The 26,411-nt window shown below is 48.2% G+C and overlaps 1 protein-coding gene across 1 annotated transcript in view; it reads right to left on the reverse strand.

The window, feature by feature from the left end:
• Nucleotides 1-7,796, reverse strand: part of LIN9 (lin-9 DREAM MuvB core complex component) — a 99,212-nt gene extending 91,416 nt beyond the window's left edge. The window contains exons 1-3 of the mRNA XM_004472486.4: nucleotides 7,718-7,796; nucleotides 1,843-1,875; nucleotides 162-256 (exon numbers count right to left, since the gene is read on the reverse strand). Of these exons, the coding sequence (XP_004472543.1) occupies nucleotides 162-256; nucleotides 1,843-1,875; nucleotides 7,718-7,796 (207 nt within the window). The remainder of the gene's footprint in view (nucleotides 1-161; nucleotides 257-1,842; nucleotides 1,876-7,717) is intronic.
• Nucleotides 7,797-26,411: the final 18,615 nt, after the last annotated feature.

Consider the following 26,411-nt stretch of genomic DNA (forward strand, 5'->3'; position numbering starts at 1 on the left):
GTGTGATCAAATATTGCTCAATGATGCTTTTGAGGACTCAAAAGCTTGGGATTAGGAAAAGTTTTCAAAATTATTTTCACTGTTCTATAAAGGAATTTTATATGACAATAATACAGTTTAGCTACAGTTATTCCAAAGTGTAAGAAAAACTCATTCCTTACCATTTCCACAGCAGAGCCTGTGTTTCTACCTTTCCAAACAGGTGTTTTCTGTAAAGAATTATACTTTTCATTCCATGTATTAGATAAGCTTCCCTCTGTAATAAATAATTATGATTAATAAAATGTAAGTTAAGTTCAGTGGATTTTGTATGATGAACACTAACTTTTTAATAACAGAAATATGTGTGAAATATACTGCCTAATAATTTTAAGCTATTACAGATGAAAATTTTCTTTTGCTTTTTTTTTTTTTGGTCAAACTCCCTAAATAATACTGCATCTTAAAAGTATTAATTTCTACACAGAAATATTTGTGGCTTCTTTTCTTTATTTATTTTTGTTTTTTAATAATTCCTCCATTCTAATTTGCCAAGAACTGTTTCTGAAAGTAGAACAATGGAAGCATGGAAAATGCTCCATCTAACCTTGAATTTAGAACATACTTCTATGTTTTTTGCTTCAATACGTGAAATCTTTGGTATATTAAATTGAAATTAGTGTGCTATTTCTGTTTTAATTCAAAGACATGTCTTCAGGGTTGCCTGCAACTAGAAAGAAAATCAATAAAGAAGCGACTGGGGGAGCGGATGAGGCCCAAGCAGCTGAGCGCCTGCTTCCCGCACGGGTGCCGCCTAAAAACAAAAACAAGCAAAAACGAGGAAAAACTTCAGGGGAGCCAAAGTAGCACCCAGTACCTTAAAAAAAAAAAGAATTAAAAAAAAAAGAAATAAACTGGGTGTGTTTAATTTTTGTAAAAAATAATATGCTTATATGTAGAGAAATACATAGAAACCTGGGATGAATGTACACTAAGATTGGCTTATTTATTTCCTTCTATTTGCTCATTAGCATTTTCTAATTTTTCCTATAAGAAATTTATATTACTTGTGTAATTTTTCTCTATTATATGTTCAAAAAAGAGAAACGGGTTGAATATTGGGGGGGAGAATAATTGGAATAATTCTTCAGATGTATATTTTAAGAAACAAAAAATAAAAGAGATGGGATGGAACTGATACTGCTAGGCAAAAAAATCAGGACATTCTGGAAGATAAGTGGTCTCCTCAAGCCAGAAGCACATAATATGGTAAACCATAAATACAAAGCACTACCTAGTAACCTCCCAAACCAAAAGTACTAAAAACCTGTGAGAATGTCTTCTTTGGTTCCAAATTTAGTTACCTAATAGAATCTTACCCTAGAGGCAAACTACAAAATAAACTATATCAAGACGGTTGAGCTAATGTACCAACAGAAAGAAATAGCAAGACTAAGGAGTACCTCTAGTTTTTTTCTTAGAAAAACCAAAGTACTATCACTCTTGCGCTATTATTTAGAAGGTAAGATTCTTGCAAAAAAACCCCAAAAACTATTATGCAAACAAAGTTTCAGCACAGTTGTTTAATGAATGTCTTAAATCTAAATAAGATCTATCTATAATCTTGAGTTAAAAATTTTAAAAGTTCTCCAATCAATACTTTTACGGGGAATTTTCCTTAATATTTCTAAGTACTGAAAACCAATTTTTCTACGACAATATACAAATTTAAAGTTATTATCAGTGAAAATTACAAGCTTTAATGCATCAAAACTTAGAAGGATAAAGTGACATTATATCCAAATTACTTTAATGAATTAAATTCCTAGCTTATGCCACATCTAAAAATGCTACAATTCTTACCTTTTAAACTGACAAGGGCTTTTGCTGAAGAGCCTGCAATTACAAATAAAACAAATTAATAATTATTTTATCAAGTGAGAGAAAAACTCAGTTTGGGGGTAAAAATAGATCCTCTTAGTTTTAGCAATGTTAAGTCTGAAGTGATGGTTGGATGAGTAATTAGAAATAACTAGGGCGGTGAACCTGGCCCAGTGGTTAGGGTGTCTGTCTACCACATGGGAGGTCCGCAGTTCAGACCCCGGGCCTCCTTGACCCGTGTGGAGCTGGCCCATGTGCAGTGCTGATGCGCGCAAGGAGTGCCATGCCACGCAGGGGTGTCCCCACATAGGGGAGCCCCATGTGCAAGGAGTGCGCCCCGTAAAGAGAGCCACCCAGCACGAAAGAAAGTGCAGCCTGCCCAAGAATGGTGCCGTACACACGGAGAGCTGATGCAGCAAGATGACGCAACAAAAAGAAACAAGATTCCCGTGCCGCCAACAACAACAGAAGCGGACAAAGAAGACATAGCAAATAGACACAGAGAACAGACAAACGGGGTGGAGGGGGAAGGGGAGGTAAATTAATATACTATACTATACTATACTATACTATAATAAAGAAATAACTAGGGGGAAGTAGATTTGGCTCAACTGATAGGGCATCCGCCTACCACATGGGAGGTCTGCAGTTCAAACCCAGGGCCTCCTGACCCGTGTGGTGAGCTGGCCCACGTGCAGTGCTGATATGTGCAAGGAGTGCCGTGCCACGCAGGGCTGTCCCACGCGTAAGTGAGCCCCACGGGCAAGCAGTGTGCTCTGTAAGGAGAGCCGCCCTGTGCAAAAAAAACACATCCTGCCCAAGAGTGGTACCGCATGGAGAACTGAAGCAGCAAAAAGAGACACAGATTCCCAGTGCCACTGACAAGAATGTAAGCGAACACAGAAGAACACACAGCAAATGGGCCGAGACAGCAGACAACTGGGGGGGGGGGGAAAGGGAGAGAAATAAATTTAATTAAAAAAAAAAAAAGAAAGAAATAACAAGGGAGCAGATGTGGCTCAAGCAATTGAGTGCCTGCCTTCCACGTGAGAGGTCCCGAGTTCAGTGCCTGATGCCTCCTAAGGAAAAAAAAAGATGAATAGTGAGCAGACAGTGAGCACAAAGCAATGAGGAGGAGGGGAGAAATAAATATAATAAATCTTAAAAAAAAAAAAAAAAAAAGAGTTCAGGCTCTAGATGGAGACCAGATGCATTTTCCTTTCTGTGTTACCTTAAGTAAACCACTTAACCTCTCTGTGCTGCTGCTTCTTCATCTGTAAAGTAGGGATTAAGTGAGTTAATAATATATGGGAAAGTGCTAAGAACAGTGCACATATATAGTGTTTATTGTTAGAATTACTTTGGTCAATCAAAAAAACCTATTATGTTAAAATAATGAATTTTATAGGCAGGCAAATCTGATTAAGTTAGAATCCTGCTCTAGCTGGATATATTCATTCACTCACACAGCACGTATGTACCAAATACCTGCCATAAGCACCACTCTAGGACCAGAGATACCCCAAGGAACAAGACAGACAAAGACTCCTGTTCTCAGGGAGCTGACATTCTTGTAGGAAGAGACACACAATAAACAAGTAAACAAAGTTATAATTATAACTCACTGTAACTGCTATAAAGGAAATAAACACAGTGATATCAGCGTGAGGGAGTGACTTTACAGAGTGGGGTTTGGAAAGGGTAGAAGAGGGAATATCTGAGAAGGTCTAGGATGAGAGGAGCAAGCAGCAGCAATGCAGAAGAAACAGAAGGTTAAAAAGTCCTGAGGTAGAAATGAACTTAGAATATATTCAAGGATAGAAAGAAAAAAAAAAAAGGCCATTGTGCAGAGGGAGCGGAGGTGGCTCAAGCCAAGTCCCAGGTTTGGTTCCTCCTAAAAGATGACGAGCACAAAGAGAAGGAGCAAGTGCAAACAATGGGCGGGGGGGAGGGGGTTAATAAATAAATAAAATAAATCTCAAAAAAAAAATTAGGGAGGTTAGTTAGGACTTATGAATAGAACTGAGGTGCAAGAATGGCGAAAACAGAACCAGTACCTGCTTTGGTGGGGCTTCTATTATAGTAAGGGAGCTAGATGCAGATGCTAACCAAACAATCACATAAACAAATATAAAACTGCAACTTTTTGTGACGATGACTGCACACCATTGTGATTACATTAAAAGCCACTGATTAGGGGAAGCGGATTTGGCCCAATGGATAGATAGGGTGTCTGCCTACCACATGGGAGGTCTGTGGTTCAAACCCTGGGCCTCCTTGACCCATGTGGAGCTGGCCCATGCGCAGTGCTGATGCGCGCAAGGAGAGCCGTGCCACGCAGGGGTGTCCCCACGTAGGGGAGCCCCATGCGCAAGGAGTGCGCCCTGTAAGGAGAGCCATGCAGCATGAAAGTGCAGCCTGCCCAAGAATGGCGCCACACACAGGGAGCTGACATAGCAAGATGACGCAACAAAGAGAAGACAACTAGGGGGAGGAAGGCGGTGGGAAGGGGAGAGAAATTTTTTTAAAAAGCCACATTAGAAAAAAAAAAGCCATTGATTAAATACTTTAGATTGTGTGATTTGTGAATATAACTCAATAAAACTGCTTAATAAATAATTGTGGAAGAACAGTCAAAAATAGCAGCTATGTACAGCAGGGGAAACACAGGGGAAAAAAAACAAAAACAAAAAATATCTGCAACCGTGACGGCGGCCACCAAGGAGTTACATAGTACTAAGAAAAGGTTTAATAAGAAGATATAACGTAGTCCGGGAAGACAGAAAACAGTTCTCTGAACAAGCTCAAAATGGGCTCTAAAGGATAGAAGTTAACTGGAAGCTCGGGGAGGAAAGGGCACTTTAGGTGGTGGGAACAACGCATGCAAAGGCCCTGGAGAAAGGGATATTGATGAGTAGGGGAAATGAAAAAGGCCCAGCGTCGCTCAAAGGAGCAAATGAGAGGAAGATCCAAATGGAGGCTAGAAAGGAGGGGCAGGGCAGACCACGCAAGAGCTTGCAGCTACTAAGGAAGATGACATATTTACATTTTGAGGAGATCATGTATGTGGGTGAAGGGGTAATGGGTTAGTGAAAGCCTGAAGTGATTAGAACAGCTTGGACTAGGGTAGGAGAGGGAAGTGGACAAATGTGAGACATCTGGAAGGGAAAGGTTACAGGAGTGGAGTGGACGTGCCTCAAGCCCGCCTTCCACATGGGAGGTCCCGGGTTCTGTTCCCGGTGCCTCCTGAAAAGGCAAAAACAATCAACAAGCAAAACAAATAATAAATTCAGGGTGGCGGACTTGGCCCAGTGGTTAGGGTGTCCGTCTACCACATGGGAGACCGCGGTTCAAACCCAGGGCCTCCTTGACCCGTGTGCAGCTGGCCCATGCGCAGTGCTGATGCGCACAAGGAGTGCCCTGCCACGCAGGGGTGCCCCCCGTGTAGGGGAGCCCCACGCACAAGGAGTGCGCCCCGTAAGGAGAGCCGCCCAGCGCGAAGGAAAGTGCAGCCTGCCCAGGAATGGCGCCGCACATGTGGAGAGCTGACACAGCAAGATGACACAACAAAAAGAAACACAGATTCCCGTGCCGCTAACAACAGAAGCGGACAAAGAACACGCAGCAAAGAGACACAGAGAACAGACAACCGGGGTTGGGGGGTGGAGGGGAGAGAAATAAATAAATAAATAAATCTATCGTTTAAAAAAAAAACGAATTCGGGGAAGCCAATGCAGCTCAGTGGTTGAGCACCAGCTTCCCACATGAGGTCCCAGGTTCAATCCCTAGGCCCCGGAACCTCAAAAAATAAAGTTACACAACTTAGTAAAGGCTTAACTACAGGAAATGAAAGAGCAGGGAGCACCAAGGGTAACCCCCGGTTTCTGCCCTGCCTCATGAATGCATCGTGCAGCCATTCCTTAAGACAGGAACCAGCGCAAGTAGCTCTGTGCTGGAGTGGTGGGACAAGTTAGAGTCTGAGCCTGTAAAGTTCGAGGCGCCCTTGCAGTATCTAAGAGGAGATACGAAACAGGTAAGAGGTGTCGAGTACAGGAGCTTAGAGGAAAGATCTGGGTTGAGGACAGCCTCCATAACTTCATATATAAAACCAAACTAATTAGATTACTTACCGCAATTGAAATAGGATTAAAAGCGTAATATGTGTAAAATGCTTTGCACAGTATCTGGTACATAGTACGTACTCAATACATGGTAGATTTTTATTTTTGATAACTGTATGCTGGCTATTAGCTAAAATACTAGCTAGTCCCCTTGCCTAATCTTGGCAAAGAAACAAATTGTTATTTCCAGTATCAAACTGAAATCACTTTTCCTTTTTCAAGATTCTGTTCTACTATCATTAATGCCTCATTCAATTCCATATAAATCAAGTATTTATGTATATTTGATTTGTGGCACTGTGTGACAAACCAGCTAAGGTCATCTCTGCTTTCCACAAAGCTGTTGTCTAGCTAAAGAAGACACACACAAGGCACCAGAGATGTGACAAAGTAGTATAAATGATAAGGTCCTATAGTTTGAGAGTGCAGCTGCTATTCAAACCTACAAAGAATTGCAGTAAGACCTCGATAAATGTTTGGTGATGATGATAATAAAGCAAATATTCCAAATGAGAGTTATATTAAAAGACGCTTAAAACACCTTTCACTCAACAGAATTGACTATAGTAACCAAAACAAGCCTATTTTAACTTCTCAGAGGTGATAAAAATTATCTTTAAGGTAAAGAAATTTAAAATTTAAATTAAAATGAAATAATATTTAAAATTCAGCTGCTCAGTCACTCAAGCCTCATTTCAGGGGCTCTATAGTCAGATGTGGCTAGTGGCTACCTACTGGACACCGCTGAACAGAACACTTACACCACGGAGAAAGCTCTCCTGGAATTTAGCACGGGCTAGAATAAATCTGAAACAAAAACACTCTCAATACAGTTTTTCACTAGCTTGGCTTAACCAGAACTTGAACTTTTAATTTTACTTTATAACACACTAAGACTACGTGACACCGCAAAGAAAGCGTGATTGCCCGCACCCAGCTCTCCTTCCCAGAGTCTGCGGCTGAGCCCTTTGTTGTCCAACGAAGACCCGCAAGCGCTCTGTACAGAGCGACCACCACGTGTGGCCTCGGGGTCTTTTTCTGTAACTGGCTAAAGTGAAATATCTGCCTTTTCACGTAATTCCTGCGCCTGAGTAAGCCGAGTAAGCTCCCGTGCTGCCACGGTGGGCCGGGGCTGGCGCTCGGGGACGTGCGGGGCCCGCGAGGGCGCGGGGCGCGCGGCCAGCCCCGGCCCCCGGGACGCCCGCCCGCCCGCGCCCGCCGGAACCCCCGCGGACCCCCGGCCACCTGTGGCCCCGGGGCGGCGCAGCCCCTCGACACGGAAACCCTGCCCGGCGCGGCACTGCGGCGGGCAGCGGCGGGGCAGCGGCGGGGGCCGGGGCCGGGGCCGGGCCGGCGGCGACCCCTCCCGCGCGCGGTTACGTAAGCCGGCGGGCGCCCTGCGCCGGGGCGGGTGCCGAGGACGCCCCGCGGCCGGGCCGCTGTCCCCGCCGGGGCCGGGGCCGGGGCCGCGCCGGGCAGCCGCCGCCTGGCCGGCACGCGCCGGGCTCCCGGGCTTTCGGTTTCCGGCCCCGGCGCTCACAGCGCCCCAGAAAGCAGCGCACAGACACCACAACAAAGGCGGCGGCGCGGCGGCAGCCCGGGCGCGGGGCGACGGGGGCCCGCGGCGCTGGCGGTCGGCGCCCCCGGCCGGCGGAGGGCAGGCCGTCCGGCCCGGCCCGTGCGGCCCCGGGGCGAGCGCGCGGCGGGAGGAAGGGCTGCTTTGCGCGGCTACTCACTCTCGTCAGGCAACTGGTCGAGCTCCGCCATCTTGAACGAGCCGCGCCGCTTTTTCAAAGGCTGCCCGCCGCGGTGCATTGTGGGGCGGAGACTGTCTGCGAGGGAGGTTCGAACGCGGCGCTCGCGGCGGCGGCGGCTGAGGCGGGAGGGCGCGGCGGGAGGGCGGCCGGGCCGGGCCTGCGGGCGGCGGCGGCGGCCGGGCCGGGCGAGGAGGGCCGGGGCCCGGGCGGAGGCCCCGCACCGGCGCGCCTCGCGCGGCCCCGCGCCCGGAGGAGTCGGCCGAGCGCCCGCGCCCCGCCGGCCCCCGGGGCTCGCCCCTGCGCGCGCTTCTCGTCTCGCGCCGCGGCTGCGGGCGCTGCGGGCTGTGGCTCCGAGCGGGAGCGGGAGGAGGGCGGCGGAGGCCGGGCGGGCCGGGAGGCACCTGCGGGCCGGGCCGCCGCTCGGGGGGCCGGGGGCGGCTCTCCGCGGCTCCAGCGCCCGCGGCCCCCGGGAAGGCGGAGCGCCGAGGGGGGCGCGCCGGCGCGGGGTCCCTGCCCAGCCCGGCTGTGGAGCCGAGGCGCGGGGCCTGGGCCTGGGGAGGTCAGGAGGTTAGCCTCCAGGCCGGCGAGACCTGGCCGGCTCTTCAGCCCGTTCGCCGCCGGTCGTGTCGTGAGCGGAGAGAATTACAAAATGAGCAGCAGGCTCCGCCAGGATGCGGGCGGAACACCCCGCGGGGCCACTACAGCGGGAAAAAGTACTCGGATCAAAACGTCGTGAGAGCACTGCACCAGATTCGTCCCGTTTTGAAAGAAGCCCCGGGAAAGATTTCACAATTCCTGTCTAACGCTCTCCAGTAGTAAACCGCTGTTGCTGTTAAGCAATTAATTTCACAAATATTGTTTCTCTTTAGGAATGTATTGGGGGAAGGGCCGGTTAAGCAATCAAAATACAGCATGGGTGAATTCCAGGAACTAAAAAGTTAAAAAGAGCTGGAAAGACTGGGATGAGGACAGCACAACACGGAGCACGCCCGGGCTGCGGAGCTGGACAGCTGCCCACCAGCACAGAGAGAAGTCAGGTTGAAGACCTTGGGGGCGGCATGTTTCTGTGCTGCTTTGGAGCAAATGTAGAGAATGAATTGGAGGGGAGCAAAATAAAAGTACTGGACGCCTGGCGGGCAGCTCGTGGCAGGTGCAGGAGAGGCAGATGCCTGCCTGCCTGCGCTAAGGGGTCCAGAGGCCTGGGTTGGGACTGTGGCCGCCAGCTGTGTAATCTCGGACAATTCAATTTAATTCCTTGTGCCTCATTTTCTTACCTATGAAATAGAAGTAAGAATACGGTTGTTTTGAGGATTAAATGAGTTGATAGACATGAAGTCCTGATAGTAGTTCTTAGCATGCATTTTGGTCAAGTGTTAGCTACTGTTGCTGAAGACAACATGGGCGTGCGACCCGGCCCTGAAACCTGAGGGGAGGGCTGCCGGAGAGATCCCACAAGACCAGGGATTTGTAGCCTTTTTTGTTCCACAGACCCCTTTGCCAGTCAGGTAAAACCACAGACCTCTCATCCAGCCTAACAACTACCGTAATTTTGAAGTATGGAAGAGTGTAAGTGATTTTTCAAGATGTGCAACTGTAATGTGATATGAAATGAAAATTTTATTGCATACATTCATAAGTGAAGGAAATGCTAGATTTCAGTTAGAGAGGAGAGAAAATAAACCTAATAAATTTTTTTCAATTCAAGCTTATGGACCCTTGGGGGTCCATGGACCTTGATTAAAAGCCTTGCACTAGACCCTGGCTAGGAGAGCCTGTTGGCTTTCCAGGGTCAAGGGGAAGCCCTGGATACCTTGGAACAAAAGGCCTCACCATTGGCTCGACAGAGCTAACAGGCAGGGCAGCCAATCACAACAGCAATCAGCGGGCCGGCCCCAACATTAGGAAGGGAAAGGAGGAAACACTAAAAAGGCCTGAACTGGGCCAGGTGTGCGTCTCACTCTGCAGCACACCCGCAGTCTGGGTCTAGGACTTTGCGAGCTTTCCTTGTTTCCTAATAAACTCTTTACTCCCTTGCCTGCCCTATGGCGTGTCCTCAAAGTCTTTTTTTTTTTTTTAAGATTTATTTATTTCTACCCCTCCCCCCTTGTCTGCTCTCTGTCCATTCACTGTTTGTTCTTTTTTTTTAAGATTTATTTTTTATTTCTATCTCTCCCCCCTTCCCCCATTGTCTGTTCTCTCTGTCCATTCGCTGTGTGTTCTTCTGTGTCCACTTGCGTTCTTGTCAGTGTCACTGGGAATCTGTGTCTCTTTTTGTTGTGTCATCTTGCTGCATCAACTCTCCGTTTGTGTGGTGCCACTCCTGGGCAGTCTGCGCTTTTTTCGCGTGGGGTGGCTCTCCTTGCGGGGCCCACTCCTTGCGTGTGGGGCTCCCCTATGTGGGGGACACCCCTGCGTGGCAGGGCACTCCTTGAGCGCATCAGCACTGCGCGTGGGCCAGCTCACCACATGGGTCAGGAGGCTCGGGGTTTGAACCACAGACCTCCCATGTGGTAGGTGGATGCTCTATCAGTTGAGCCAAATCTGAGTCCATGCTGTTTGTTCTTCTGTGTCTGCTTGTCTTCTCTTTAGGCAGCACTGGAAACTGATCCTAGGACCTTCCAAGGTGGGAGAGAGGTGCTCAATCTCTTGCACCATCTCAGCTCCCTGGTCTCCTGCGTCTCTTATTGGCTCTCCTCAGTGTCTCTTTTTGTTATGTCATCTTGCTGAGCCAGTTCTCTGCTTGGGCCAGCACTCCTGCGTGGGCCAGCTCTCCGCACAGGCCAGCTTGACCCTGGGAGTCAAACCCTGGATGTCCCGTATGGTAGACAGAAGCCTAATCACCTGAGCCACATCTGCTTCCCTCCTTAAATTCTTTTATGCGACTTAAGCCCAGAACCCAGAGCCTTCTGCCAGCGCTGCTGTGACTATTTCTGGATAGAAAGTATTAAAGGGGTTGGAGGGACAAGATGCATTCTATCTCTTAAAGGGAGTGGAAAAGGAAGGACTTGGTCATTCACTGTGAGGAAAGGGAGTATCGTGGATAATGCCAAGTTTCTGCCATGGGTAAGGGGGTAATGGATAGTGCTGATACTACTGAGGCAGGAGGGGGAGCAGTTGTGAGTGGGGAGGGTGAAAGTTCAATTTTTCAAAGTAATCCTTCCTGCATAGCTAACTTAACCCTTCCTATGCCTTCTAAACACATTCTGATCTCTAGGAGGAAAAACACTGGTCCTTATGGTCAGCACCTGGAGTCTTCAGCTATTTGCACTTTAATATCAGTCTGGAGATGAATTCAAGAGAAGGTCATCTCTCTGAGAATGAAAGAATAGATATATACAAAACATGACATAAGTTCGCTGAATGAGAGAAGCTTACTGTATTAGTCAGCCAAAGGGGTGCTGATGCAAAGTACCAGAAGTCTGTTGGCTTTTATAAAGGATATTTATTTGGGTAGAAGCTTACAGTCACAAGGCCCTAAAGAGTCCAACTCAAAGTACCATAAGAGGTAGTTCCTCATCCAAAGTCATTGGCCATGTGTTGAAGCAAGATGGCTGGTGATGTCTGCAAGGGTTCCTCCTGCCTTCTTTCCTCTTAAGGCTCCATGGTCCTAGCTTCTTCCTATCTCAGCTTTAGGCTGGCATAAGGCTTATCTCTCTCCCCAGGACTTGTTTCTTTCTGGCTCAGCTGCTGTTCTCTTCACAAGGTCAAGCTGTAGACTATCAGACTCATCTCTCTTCCCAGGGCCATAGGCTTCTCTTTGTATCTTCTCTGTGTGTCTCCTTCCATGTGAGAATGTTTCATCAGCCCACCACAGGGCGGGGACTCAACACTGAGTTGCACTCTAATAAAGTGTTGGAATCAAAGTTCTAATCCTAACACAATCAGATGTCTCAGATGAATCTAATACAATCAAAGGGTTATCACATGCAGAGGAAAAGACCAGCCTACAAACAATCAAATATCTTTTATGGAATTCATAAATAGTATCAAACTTTCACACCCACACTAGGCAAAATTTTGTGAGAAAAATGCACAGCAGATCAAGATTAACCAGGTTCTGTCCTAAGGCAGTTTTCTCAAAACAAAAACAAACCCACAGCAAAGCTGCTGTTAAAATGAAGATTTTTAGGCTCTTCCCCTGATAATCTGCATTCTAAGCGAAAACTCTGATTCCAGGAACCTGAGGCCTGAAGCTGTATTCCAGATCCAGATCTATCACCCATTAGTAGTGGGGAACTTAGCTATTGTTTTCAGTGAGGTTCTTACTGGGTATTTATAGAAGGTTGTATCGTCATTGACTCACTTGATCCTCTCAACAACCTGGCAGTGTGTTAAAGGACCATGGTGACTAGGTGATAGAATCAGAAACCTGGCCACTCTCAGCATCTCTTTTTTTCCTCTTTTGTGAGGAAAACACAGATCATAGAGTTGCTTTATTTCCTCATAATCGTATGTATAGTTGTTTGCTTTGTTTTTAAACTAAAATTTGGATAAGGATACTGTCACGGTTAATTTCATACGTCAACTCAAAATAGGTTATGGTGTCTGGTTGTGTGGTAAAGCACTGGCCTGCTTGTTAATGCGAGGGTATTTCAAGATGGGATTTTCATCTATAATCATTTGATTACATCTACCATTATTGTCTTAGTTTGCCAGAGCTGCTATGACAAATACCACAAAATGGGTTGGCGTCAACAATAAGAATGTATTACTCAAAAATAAAAAGACAACCCAGTTAAAAAGACTTGAATAGATATCTTTCCAAAGAGGAAATACAAATGGTAAAAAGGCACATGAAAAGATGTTCAACATCATTAGCTATTAGGGAAATGCGAATAAAAACTACAATGAGATATATCACACCTCCTAAAATGGCCACAATTAAAAAAACAGAAAACCACAAGTGTTGGAGAAGATGTGGAAATAGAAACACTTATTTGCTGTTGGTGGGAATGTACAGGTTCAGTGGAAGACTGGTGGTTTCTCAAAAAGCTAAATATATATCTGTATATGATATGGCAATCTCACTACGAGGTATATACTGAGAAGATCTAAAGGCAGGGGCTTGGGACACGGATGTGGCTCAACTGATAGGGTGTCCACCTACCACATGGGAGGTCCAGGGTTTTAACCCAGGGCCTCCTGACCTGTGTGGGAAGCTGGCCCATGCGCAGGGCTGCCGTGTGTGAGGAGTGCTGTGCCAAGCAGGGGTGTCCCCCGCGTAGGAGAGCCCCACGTGCAAGGAGTGTGCCCCATAAAGAGAGCTTCCCCGTGCAAAAAAAGCATAGCCTGTCCAGGAGTGGCGCCACGCACACGGAGAGCTGACGCAGCAAGATAATGCAACAAGAAGAGAGATTTTCGGTGTTGCCGAGAATGCAAGAAGACACAGAAGAACACACAGTGAATGGACACAGAGAGCAGACAATGGGTGTGTGGGGGGTGAAGGGGAGAAAAATAAAGAAAATAAATAAAGGCAGGGGCTTGAGCAGACATCACACAGCAATGTTCACAGTGGCGTTATTCACAATTGTCAAAAGATGGGAGCAACCCAAGTGTCCATTAGCTGATGAATGGATAGACAAAACGCTTATGCACACATGATGGACCTGTTACCCGCCACAGAAAGGAATGAAGTCCTAATGCAACCGCATGGATGGACCATGAGGACACTCTGTTGAGTAAAATAAGCCAGACATGAAAGACAAATATTGTATGATCTCACTAATATGAACTAAGTATAATGAACAAACTCATTGGTTTAGTATCTAGAATATAGGTTACCAAAAGATAGAGAATGGGGAGCTGATGCTCACCTTGTGCAGAATTTTTCCCCTTTATTTCTCCCCGCCCCCCACACTCTGTTGCCTGCTCTCTGTGTCCATTCTGTGTCTGTTGTCTTCTCATTAGGCAGTTCTGGGAACCCATCCTGGGATCTTCCAGAGTGGGAGAGAGGCGATCATTCTCTTGCTCCACCTCAGCTCCCTAGTTCGTTGCATCTCATATTGTCTCTTCTCTGTTGCCTTTTCGTTGCATCACCTTGCTGCGTCAGCTCTCCATGTGGGCAGCTCCGCTCCTGGGTGGTCTGCCCTCCTGCGCAGGGTTGCACTCCTTGCATGGGGGCCACTCCTTGGTGTGGGGCACCTCTGTGCAGCGTGACACTTCTTGTGCATGGCAGCACTCCACGTGGGCCAGCTTGCCACATGGGCCAGGAGGCCCTGGGTATTGAACCCTGGACCTCCTATATGGTAGACGGAAGCTCTATCCATTGGGCCATATCCACTTCCCTGTGCAGAATTTTTAATAAGGTTAATTATGTTTGGAAATGAATAGAGGTGATGGTAGCACAATACTGTGAATGTAATTAACAGTGCTAATATGTAGGTATGATTGTAGTTCAAAGGGAAAGTTTAGGGTCATGTTTAAATGCCACTAGAAGGAAAGCAAGGGGATGAAACAAGGGGCTGTATAGCATAGTGAACTCTGTTGTGGATGATGAATGTGGTCAATAGTGCAAATATAAGAATGCTAAATAAAAGAAACCAGATTCAAAGTACTACATATTGGGAAGTGGACTTGGCCCAGTGGATTGGGCATCCGTCTACCATATGGGAGGTCCGCAGTTCAAACCCCGGGCCTCCTCGACCCGTGTGGAGCTGGCCCACATGCAGTGCTGATGCGCGCAAGGAGTGCCCTGCCACGCAGGGGTGTCCCCCGCATAGGGGAGCCCCACGCGCAAGGAGTGCGCCCGTAAGGAGAGCCGCCCAGCGGGAAAGAAAGTGCAGCCTGCCCAGGAATGGTGCTGCACACAGAGAGCTGACACAGCAAGATGACACAACAAAAAGAGACACAGATTCCCGTGCCGCTGACAGCAGAAGCGGACAAAGAACACGCAGCAAATGGACACAGAGAACAGACAACCGGGGGAGGAGGGAAGGGGAGAGAAATAATAAAATAAAATAAAATAATAAAATAAAATAAACAAAAAAACAAAGTACTACATATTGCTTGACTCCACTTATATAAAATGTAAATGTAAATAAATTTATATGGACGGAAAAAAAGCAGTAAGACATTGGTGGCTTACAGTCTGGAGGCTGGAAGTGAAAATGAAGACGTCGGCAAAGGCATGCTTTGTCCCAGAGTCGGAGCGTCCTGCTGATGGCAGGCCTCCGTCACGTGGCCCTTCCTGTCCCAGCGGCTCCTACTTCTGGATTCCTCTAACTTCCAGCTTCTTCTGACTGTCTGGATCTCCTCTCTAGAGGGTCTCCAGTAACACAGATCCAGGCTCACCTTGATCCCGTGGGTCTTCGTCTAAACAGGACCTTCAAGAGCCTATCCATGAATTAGTCCATACCTAACTAATCACATCTTCCAAGGCCCTATCTGCAAATGAGCTCGCACCGCAGGAAAGGGATTAGGGCTTGAACAACGTCTTTCACGGGGGACATGATTCAGTCCCCAACAGTCTGCAGAGGAGATGGCCTTCAGCAGTGGGGGCTCTCCGTCTCCAATGGCGGAGGTCTTAAAAGCCAGAACTGAGGATTTCAGAGGTCAGAAGAGCAACTTGAACTCAACTTAAGCATTAGCTGTCACTGGAATTTCCAGCCAGCCAGCTTCCTGGGGGGAGTTTAGACTAAGAAATTAAGTATCAGCTTTATCTGAATTTTCAGCTTAGGGCCTGCCTTACTGAGTTCAGCTGTGCCAGTCCCCCATGATCGTGGATAAGCCAATCCTTATAAATCATGTATATGTATCTCCTGTTGATGCTGTCTCTCCGTAGAGTCCTAATAAAGCCATTAAGTCATGAAACATCTAGATAAGAATACACCATAAGAAAAATAAACATGGGCCACATTTTAGTAATATCAGATTTAATCATTTCTAGTCACATGGCCCATTAATCAAATATTGAATTGTTTCTGTGTAAAGAGCCAATTGCAGGAAGCGGACTTGGCCCAGTGGTTAGGGCGTCCGTCTACCACATGGGAGGTCCACAGTTCAAACCCGGGGCCTCCTTGACCCGTGTGGAGCTGGCCCATGCGCAGTGCTGATGCACGCAAGGAGCACCCTGCCACACAGGGGTGTCCCCCCTGCATAGGCGAGCCCCACGTGCAAGGAGTTCCCCTGTAAGGAGAGCCGCCCAGCACGAAAGAAAGTGCAGCCTGCCCAGGGATGGCGCCGCACACACGGAGAGCTGACACAGCAAGATGACGCAACAAAAAGAAACACAGATTCCCGGTGCCGCTGACAACAGAAGCAGACGAAAAGAATAACGTGCAGGAAATGTACACAGAGAACAGACAACTGGGACAGGGGGAGGGGGGGAAGGGGAGAGAAATAAATAAAATAAATCTTAAAAAAAAAGTCAACTGCAGTTACACAGAAGTATTTTATAAATACTTTTGATAAATTCCTGGGACTTTGAGTTGGTAATGAAAAAATAAAGACTAGATGCGGCGGCTTGCTCGGTCGGTAGAGGTGGGGTCTGGCTGCGGACGAGGGGTCGGTCCCGCTTGGGACGAGGGGTCGGTCCCACTTGGGACGAGGGGTCGGTCCGGCAGCAGACGAGGGATCGGTCTCACAAGGGGTTGCGCGGTTCGGCTGACGGGGTCGCCCGGCGAAGCCGGCGACGAAGGGGTCGCCCAGAGAAGCAGGCGACGAACTGGGGACAAGGGAGGCCAGGCCCTTGTCGGGGGCTCTCAGGACTGGAGGGCACACGGCAGAAGAACTACCGCGGAGACAAGGTAAACGCGCAAGTCCACTTTATTGAGGGAGAGGCAACAGTTTTATAGGGGCTGGGGAAGGCTGATTGGTCGAAGCCACGCCCTGTTCTGATTGGTTGCCGGAGAAAGGTCAGTGGGCGGTACTGGACGGGGGAGGGGTGGTGGTTAGGGATTGGCTGTCGCTGTTGCTGGGGGAAGGGGCAGGGTTTAGGGATTGGTGGCTGCTGTTGCTGGGGTGGAGGGCAGACTGGAGTTTCCCGCCCACGCCTGGCTGTTGCTGCTGTCGGGGGGAGGGAAAAGGGCAGACTGGATTTTTCCGCCCACGCCTGGCTGTTGCTGCTGTCGGGGGAGGGAAAAGGGCAGACTGGATTTTTCCGCCCTGCGCCTGCGCAGGGAGAAGGAAGAAGAAGGGTGCCGCCCCACAAGGCATCGGGTGGCGCCATCTGGGAGGAGGGGCGGCCGCGGAAGCATGGCTGCCGAGAAGGGGAGACCCGAGGGCACTCTGCGCCCATGCCGAGCTCCCTTCAGGGGTGGCGGTGAGTCCGACCAGCCACCCTATTATGGGGGCAGCGGAATTAGGCCTACCACGGCCGCTCCCCCGCCAGGCCAGCAAACCACACTTCAGCCCGAGGGGTGACCGCAACTAGACAGCTTGAGAATCTTAACCATAATTAGGTGAAAAGCATTTTAATTTTATTTAGAAAAAGAAAAGAAAAGAAGGGAGGGAGGGAGGGAGGGAAAGGGAAAGAAAGAAAAGAAATGAATTTATGGAGTTGGTAGAAGCCCGGTCTCAGCCCTTCTGGTTCTAGCATCCAAATATGCCAAGGATAGTGAAGGCACCAGGATCTGGGCTCAAATTTCAGTCCCCCTACTTCCAGGGTTCTGAACCTTTTTTGTTCCATGCACCCCTTTGCCAGTCAGGTGAAAACCATGGACCCCTTAGTAAGTCCTTACTATACTGTGTATTATTTAATAAAATATCACACCCGCACCAACAAGAATAATGTGTTGTTGTTGTTGTTGTTATTTAAATTCAAGCTCTTGGACCCCTTGTTAAGAACCCCTGCCCTACTTCCTTAGTATGTGACCTTGGGCAATTTACTTAACCACTCTCAGGAGTTTTCACTTTCTTCCAGTCATTGAAGGGTTATTATGAGGATTAAGTGATACAATGTAATTTCGCCCCTTTTTCGCAACACAAATATTCACAAAAATGTGCCCAATGGCTATCCTGGTAATGCCATTCGGAATCCTCTTAGTGGACTGTGCTCTTAACAATGGAAAGAGGCACCAGGAGAGAAAGCCAGGAGACTTGGTTTTTAAACCTGACTCTACCATTTGTGAGCACTGTGATTGTGGATGAGTCATTGAAACTCTCTGCCCTGCTTTTTCCAATCAGGAAGAAGGGGGGGGGGAGGACATAACTATACTGTCTTACCTAGATCATAAAGTGAGATGGATATGGATAAAATTGAGATAATAAAAGGCAAAATTAATCTCCACATGCTAGATATTATGGATGAAACACTCAAGTTGAATGGTGTTTAGCATTTTTTTTATTATTTCTCTTCCATTCCTCTCCCCTCCCCCCCCAGTTCTCTGCCCTCTGTGTCTATTGCTGTGTGTGTTCTTCTGTGTCCACTTCTATTCTTGTCAGCAGCCCAGGAATCTGTGTATCATTTTGTTGTGTCATCTTGCTGCATCATCTTTCCGTGTGCGTGGCGCCATTCCTGGGCAGGCTGCACGTTCTTTCGCGCTGGGCGGCTCTCCTTACGGGGCGCACTCCTTGTGCGTGGGGCTCCCCTACGTGGGGACACCGCTGCGTGGCAGGGCACTCCTTGCGCGCATCAGCGCTGCGCATGGCCAGCTCCACACAGGTCGAGGAGGCCCGGGGTTTGAACTGCGGACCTTCCATGTGTTAGGTGGACGCCCTAACCACTGGGCCAAGTCCACTCCCCTGGTGTTTAGTAGTGAATGTAATGAAAACTAGTACTTAAATTAAAATATATATATATATATATTTTTTTTAAGATACATAGATCACACGAAACTTAAATTTTCATTAAAATATTTTCATATACCATAAACATTAACTCAAAATGGATCAAAGTCTTAGATATAAGAGCTAAAATTATAAAACTTTTAGAAGAAAGCAAGAGTAAATCTGTGTGACTTTGGATTAGGCATCAGTTTCTTAGATATTACACAAAAGTAAAAGCAATCAAAGGAAGTATTTTGATAAACTGGACTTCATCAAAATTAAAATATTTTGTATTTCAAAGGGTATTATTTAAAAAGTGAAAAAAATCCGTGGAATAGGAGAAAATAGTTGTAAACCATATATCTGATAAGAGACTTTTTTCTAGAATTATCTAAGGAACTCTTGCAACTTGGTCGTATAGCAACTCTATGGTTGTTTATGTTGCTATGATGTAAAGTTTATTCTACGAGGAATTGCCAGACTGTTTTCCAAAGTGGCTACACCACCTTACCTTCTCACTAGCAGGGCAGGAGGGTTCCAGTTCTTCCACATCCTTGCCAACTTGTTATTATCTGTCTTTTTATTATAGCCATGCTAGTGGATGTAAAGTGGCATCTCATTGTGGCTTTGATTTGCATTTCCCTAATACTAATGATGCTGCGCATCTTTTCATGTGCTCATTGGCCATTTGTGTATCTTCTTTGGAAAAATGTCTATTCAAGTCTTTGGCACGTTTTCCTAGTAAGTTTTACTTGGACGCTAATCATTATGAGAATTACTTTGTCGAGTTATGTACCTTTTTGTCTTCCTTTAAAGAATGTCGAATTTCATTTTGATTAGCAGTTATCTTACTTGTGGGTTAGTTTTTCCTATAAAAGCTTGTTTTTAAGCTTTATCAGGGTGGATCTAGAGAAACCTAGACTCTAAGGTAGGGTTTCTCAACCTCAGCACTTTTGACACTTAGGATCAGATAGTTTTTGTTGCGGAGGGCTATTGCGCATCTAGAATATTTAGTAGCGTCCTGGCTTCTACCCTCTTGTATTCTGGTAGCACCTTCCCAGTTGTAGCAGTAAATGTCTCCAGCCTTTGCCAAACGTCCTCTGGTGGGGGTGGGGTGAGGGGAATCACCCCTTGCTGAGAACAACTGCTCTAGGGCTACTTTAACCCCAAAAGGTGTGACCTTCTGAAGATCTTTAATGAATGTTCTGAGTGTCCAGGCAAGTCTATTTGCTCTGGATGACTGAAGCTCCAAATACTCTCCCAGCATTACAAGAGCTCTGAGCATTGTCCAGCTTACATTTCCCCCTAGTTGATTTTTGCCTGGCTTCAGAGAGTTTCATGTTAGATACGCACAGCTTGGTACTCAGCACAAGACTCAAGGGGACTCCTGTGCAGAGTTCTTGGGCTCTTTCTCTGCGTAGCTGCTTTCCCTCGGTTACTCTGTCTTATAAACTTCAGCATCTCAGCCTCCTGAAACCAGCATCTGTCCCTTCAACTCAGTGAAACTGCTTAGGTCCTCTCCTTGCACCACAGCGGTCTGTAAAGTATCTCCAGGAAGGTTTAGGCCATCCTTGCACTCGCTTCATTTGTTCCTTTCTGAAGGACACAATCTTGCACTGCCTGATACACAAAGTCTAAAAATATTTGTTTTACATGTTTTGCTCAACTTCCTTATAGCAGGAGGGTATGTATGGTACCTGTTACTTTGCCGTGGCTAGAAGCAGAAAGTCCCCTCAATAATTGATTTTTAAAGCATTTCATTTACTATTAATAACATGCCTTTTAATGTTCATCTTCCTTCTTGGGCTCATTAGTACTGATCTTTTCTAAAGACTTAATTAGTGAGTAGAACAGAGAAGATATTTCAAGTAAATACTACTTTGTTTTCTTTGGGATTACCTTTTCTAAAATTGTCAGATCTCTGGTTTTGGGTAATCATATTCATCCTCGAATAAATACTGACCATATCCATTATCTACTGTACCCAAGGTAGATACACCTGAATTTAAAATTAGCAGGTAAGCCAGACAGTCCTCAATTCCCTGATACAGCCAAACAATCATCTTCCATCTGGGTTCCTTTGCAATTCAGAGCTGGGACTTTTTGGTGGATGTTTCTAGTAGAATTAAGTAAAACTATGTTGTAATACGTTTGATTATCAAATTATGAATAACCTCATTGACATCTTGCAAGTAAAAAGTTGCACTATCACAAAGAAAAGAATCCAAATCCATTTTCCCTTTTTTAAAGATTTTTATTTATTTCTCTCCTCTTCCCCACCCCTTGTCTGCTCTCTGTATCCATTAATCACTGTGTGTTCTTTTGTGTCTGCTTGCATTCTTGTCAGTGGCACCAGGAATCTGTGTCTCTTTTTTTTTTGCATCATCTTGCTGTGTCACCTCCCTGTGTGTGCGGTGCCACTCCTGGGTGGGCTGCACTTTTTTTGCACGGGGTGGCTCTCCTTACGGGGTGCACTCTTTGTGCATGGGGCTTCCATACACGGGGGACACCCCTGCATGGCAGGGCACTCCTTGTGCTCGGCAGCACTGCGCATGGGCCAGCTCCACACGGGTGAGGAGGCCCAGGGTACCCAACCCCAGACCTCCTATATGGTAGTGGGACACTCTAATTGGTTGAGCCACATCTGCTTCTTCAAACCCACTTTATTACACACACAGATATACAAGAGTGAGAGCATCAGCATATTTTTTAGTTAGCTGCATACATTGCTAAAATTGCCAATCCATACAATTTATGCAATATTAATATAATTGTGTGTTGGTTAGGGTTCAGTCAGGGAGGCAGAGCTACGACTGACGTGGAATGGAGGTTCTTTATAGAGACTGAGCCTTCTGCAGTCCTGGGAGTTGGTGAGGGCGTCTAGGGGAGGTGGCTGCCTCTGTGTCTAGTGTTGGGCCTGAAGTAGAGGTAGGTCAGCCCGGCTGGCAAGTTGGAAGGACTAGAAGTGCAGATGGGGTAGAGCCTGCGCGAACAAGCTGGAACCGGAGCCTGCCTCCCCGCTGCCATGGGTGACCTGCAGAAGAAGCTGGCACCATTTGCCATGGAGCTGCCCATGTGCTCACACTAAGGTTTGGAGCAGGTGGATGAGGAAATCTGGTGGGAGCTAGAGGAGCTGCTGCCCTAGTCGCACATGAGGGACAAAGAGAGCAAGTTCCAGCAGCCTCTGACACCCCAGAGCTTCCACTAAGGACGCAATGGGGGAAGCGGATTTGGCTCAACTGATAGAGCATCCGCCTACCACATGGGAGGTCCAGGATTCAAACTCAGGGCCTCCTGACCTGTGTGCAGCTGGCCCATGTGCAAGTGCTGATGCGCGCAAGGAGTGCCATGCCACGCAGGGGTGTCCCCCACATAGGGAAGCCCCATGCACAAGGAGTGTGCCCATAAGGAGAGCCGCCCAGCGTGAAAGAAAGTGCAGCCTGCCCAGGAATGGTGCCACACACATGGAGAGCAGACACAGCAAGATGACGCAACAAAAAGAGACACAGATTCCCAGTGCCGCTGACAAGAATACAAGCAGACACAGAAGAACACACAGTGAATGGACGCAGAGAGCAGACAACTGGAGGCAAGGAAGGGGAGAGAAATAAATAAATAAATCTTTAAAAAAAAAAAGAATGCAATGGCTGATATTTCATGTCTGCCTTCCAAATCTTGTGCAAATTTCTCTTGTGGGCAACCCTAACCCAGAACCATACAAGGAAAGGAATTCCGGGAGATGAATATCCTGCTTAGCTAAACTGACACAATGCAAAACCTATAAAATTACTATTAATGAGCTTTGGCTATTATGGAAAGAGCACAGGCTTAGAAGTTATGGTTAGAATCAGGTTCTTAAGAGTTTTATGATCCTGGGCAATCCCCACTTCCCAGTTTGGCCGTGGCCGTATCTGTTTTCATGGGGCCTGGAGAGCACCTCGTGGCCTGGCCGCCACCTACCTTTGCATCTTCATTTCTGCGTCATACTCTCTCCTATTTTCTCTGCTTCAGCCAAGTCAGCCTTTGTCCCTCTTGTCTGCTGTGTCGCTCCTGCCTCGGCACATCGACGCTGAGCAAGATCCACCCTCAGGCGACGCTGCTGTTCTGAGGCTTTGACGGGCCTGGGGTCCTAAGGGCTGACCACTCTCCAAGGTTTCCCGTCTTTACTGTCCCCGTCCTCAAGTGACTCCACAACGTGGCCGAGTTACTGGTAGCAGGAAGGTTGTGATGCCGCGTCGGGGCCGGCAGCGGGGAGCGGTTCCGGGGCTCGGGGCACTCCCGACCGGCTGCGGTGGCCTCGGCCTTCCCATTGGCCATCTCGGAGGACTAACCGTCCCAGGTGTGGCCGTCCCCCGAGGCCCCGGGGCCCTGCGCAGGCTGCCTCTTGGTCGCTGTCCCTGAGGGGCCTGTGCGGAGGTCCGCGCGGCCCCCGCGGCCCTGCGTGGCTGCAGGTCAGTGTTTCTGAGTCGAGGGTCCAGGCTGGGCCCTCGCCCCGGGAGCCGAGCAGGCCTCTTCCGCAGGCTCACCGGGACGGTCAGCGGCCGCGGTCGGACTCCAGGCGCAGCCTTCCTGGCGCACGGTCAGAGCGGCTGCTCTGCCCGGAGGCCACACTCAGCGCTGCCGGAGCCCCTCCTGGAGGCTGGCTTCCCGGCCTGCCTCCACCCCGCGCTCTTCCCCGGCTCGCAGCCCCCCGCCTCCCGTCCCCGCTGGCCGCCCCCCCGTCTCTCACGCTGCGCCACCCGCGGCACACTGTGCAGCCTCTGCGCCACCGCAGAGCCACCCTGCACCATGTGCAGGCCTCGTGGGTGGCATGTGCCGAGTGTCACAGCAACCGGCACAGCAGGCCAGGCCGTCCCGCCACGCCAGGGTGCAGGAACCTCAGCCACGCCGCAGCGCAGGGCCGTGTCGGTGCGGGGCGCCGCGCTGTACACAGGGACAAGACGAGGATCGTTCCATGACCCCCCTGAGTTCAAGGAGCAGCAGGCTCCCTGAGGGCTCCCCGTGAGCCGAGCCTCACACGAGGGAAGGAGGAAGCCTGGTGTGACGAAAACAGGAACGCGAACAGCCCAGCCCAGGCTGGGGGCCCAGGTCTGACTTCCAGGCCTGCCACTCGCTGGCTGTGCGACTGTTGAGTCCTCCAGCCCCGGGTTACAAACCGCCCCAAAGCGCAGTGGCCCACACCCACCGCCGCTGCCCGAGCTCCCAGGCGCGCCGTCAGCCGGCACCTTCTCTGGGGGCTGGCGATGGGCGTTTTAAGGCGGCTTTGGGCCGGCAGGCCGCGGCGCTGGGCTTCGCGCTCTCCGGGAGCCGCTCACTCGGCCCTTCTGCAGGACGGCCAGGCTTTGACATGGGGGCACAGGCTCTCCACAGCACAGAACAGAAGCTTCCGGGCCTTTCAAGGCTGAGGCGCAGAAGGGGCCCACGTCCCTGCCGCTGTGTTCTGTGGGTTCATGCGAGCCACGGGTGAGCCCAGAGGCCAGAGGGAGGGACGACACAGCGGCGCGCAGCCCGGCCGTGAGGGCCCGGCACGCACAGCGCCTCGCTGGGCAAGCTGCCTCGGCCTCCCCCCGAGGCCCGGCCTCACACAGCCCGGGGCTCCCTGCTGCACGCGGCTGCTGGCGTCCCCCGTCGGGCGCCACCCGCTTCCCGCAGCCGCCTGCACTCCAGCCCCTCAGGAGGTGCTTCTGCAGAAAAGGCGGTGGCTTCGGATTCAGATAGCACTGGTGTTACCTAGCAGAATTTCTCATGTTTTGTTTTGTTTTACGAAAGTTAGGTTTGCTTTGTAATAACAGGGTACAGTAATAAAGGTTACAGGTAAAAAGTTATACATAAAGCATGAAAAGACCTATTACACAAATGTACAAATCTCTGTACAAGGCTCTTATCAATGAATTCTCACATTTTATAAGCTAATTCATATTTTTAAAAATTGTGGTAAGATACATATAACATAAAACTTGTCATTTTAACCATTTTAAGTATATAATTCAGTGGCAGTAATGACATTCTATGCAACAATGCTGTGCAACCAGCACTATTTCCAAAATTTTTTCATCATCTCCAGCAGAAACTTTCTACCCATTAAGCAAGGACTCTCCATTCTCCCCACTGCCCTCTAACCTACTTTGCGTCTGTGAATTTGCCTACTCTAGCTATTTCGTATAAGTAGAGCCATAGAATATTTCTTTTATAAAGTAGAATAACACTCCACTGTTTACCCCTTCATCTGTGATGGACACTGGGGTTGTTTCCACGTTTTGGCAATTGTGAATAGTGCTGCTGTGCACATCGGTGCACGTGTAGATGCAAAGTCCCTGCTTTCAGTTCTTGTGGATACATGCCTAGGAGTGGACGTGCTGGACATACGGTGGTCTATGTTGCTGTTTTCAACAGCGGTCCAGACATTCAGGTGCCCTGAGTAGGCACCATCCCCAGCGCCAACCACAGGTTCAGAAAAAGTGACAGAAGAGGCATGTGTAGAGAGGTCACATCAGAGTCCAACTCCATCACACTCAGGAACACAAACTCCCCAGTAGGGCCCACTGACACGGCACAGAGCTCCAGATCCACCTGCCATGACCATATACCCTGTGGATTTCTGTAGCCCCCAGGAGAACCAGCACCTGGGCCTGCATCTCTGGGGTCCTGCTGAGGTGTGCGTAAGCGCGACCCCTCTGATGACCTCCTGACTCTTTTTGGAAGCCTCTTAGCCATATCACCTCATTTGCCTTTGCCATTCCCCCTTTTATTCGAGGTCAAAAGCAGTTTTTTACACTTTGGTCCAATATGTAGGCTGAGATATTCTGCTGGTAAGAGACCTTGAATAAAAGGGTCAACCTTTCATTCCCATAAGTTCTGCTACTTTTCTGTGTATGCTTTCAAATTCTTCTTTGTGCCCATCCAGTGTCTTCTTAATATCCTTAATCTCTTTAGCCATCTCATTGAATTTATTAAGGAGATTGGTTTGAACATCTAAGATTATTTGTCTCAACTCCTTTATGCCATCTGCAGGCTTATCGTCTTCCTTTACCTGGGCCATCTCTTCCTGTTTCTTGGTGTGGATTGTCGTGTTTTTGTTGGTGTTTCCACATCTGGCTTGCTAGAGGAATTTATTCAGGAGCAGTTTCTCCCTTTAGCTTAGGGCTTTCTTGTCTTTTCCCCTTGCTGGTTGTGTAGCAGGAGCCAAGCATGTAGCTGGTGCTGTGAGCTGTGCAGGCTGAAGCTGCCCGCGTTGCTGGACATACGGTGATCTATGCTGCTGTTTTCCACTGCACCTGCACCATTTTACAACCCCACCAACAATGCATGAGGGTTCCAATTTCTCCTACATCCTCCTCATCATTTGTTTTCCATTTTTGCTAACAGTCATGCTAGTGAGTGTGGAGTGGTATGCATGGTGGTTTTGATTTACATTTCCCTAAGGGCTAATGATGTTCAAAATCGTGTGCTTGTTAGCCATTCACATTTCTTCTTTTTTTTTTAATGTATTTTTTCTAAATTTTATTTTATTTATTCATTTTTTTTTAGACATTTCTTCTTTGGAGAAATGTCTATTCAATCTTTCTCCCATTTTTTAATTGGATTTTCTTCTTTTTATTGAGTTGCAGGAGTTCTTTATATATTTTGGATATTAAACCCTTATTAGATAAATGATTTGCAATTATTTTCTCTATTATGTAGGTTGTCTTTTTTTTCAATTTAAGATTTATTTATTTATACTCCCCCTCTTCATTGTCTGCTCTCTGTGTCCATTTGCTGTATGCTCTCCTGTGTCTGCTTGTCTTCTCTTCTCCTTGGTGGCATTATCCTGGGACATTCCGGAGTGGGAGAGAGGCGCTCAATCTCTTGTGCCACCTCTGCTGTCTGGTCTGCTGCGTCTCTTATTGTCTCTCCTCTGTGTCTCTTTTTGTTGTGTCATCTTGCTGCGCCAGCTTTCTGCATGGGCCAGCACAACTGCACGGGCCAGCAG

The sequence above is a fragment of the Dasypus novemcinctus genome, chromosome 13 (genome assembly GCF_030445035.2).
Source record: "Dasypus novemcinctus isolate mDasNov1 chromosome 13, mDasNov1.1.hap2, whole genome shotgun sequence".
Lineage (NCBI taxonomy): Eukaryota > Metazoa > Chordata > Mammalia > Cingulata > Dasypodidae > Dasypus > Dasypus novemcinctus.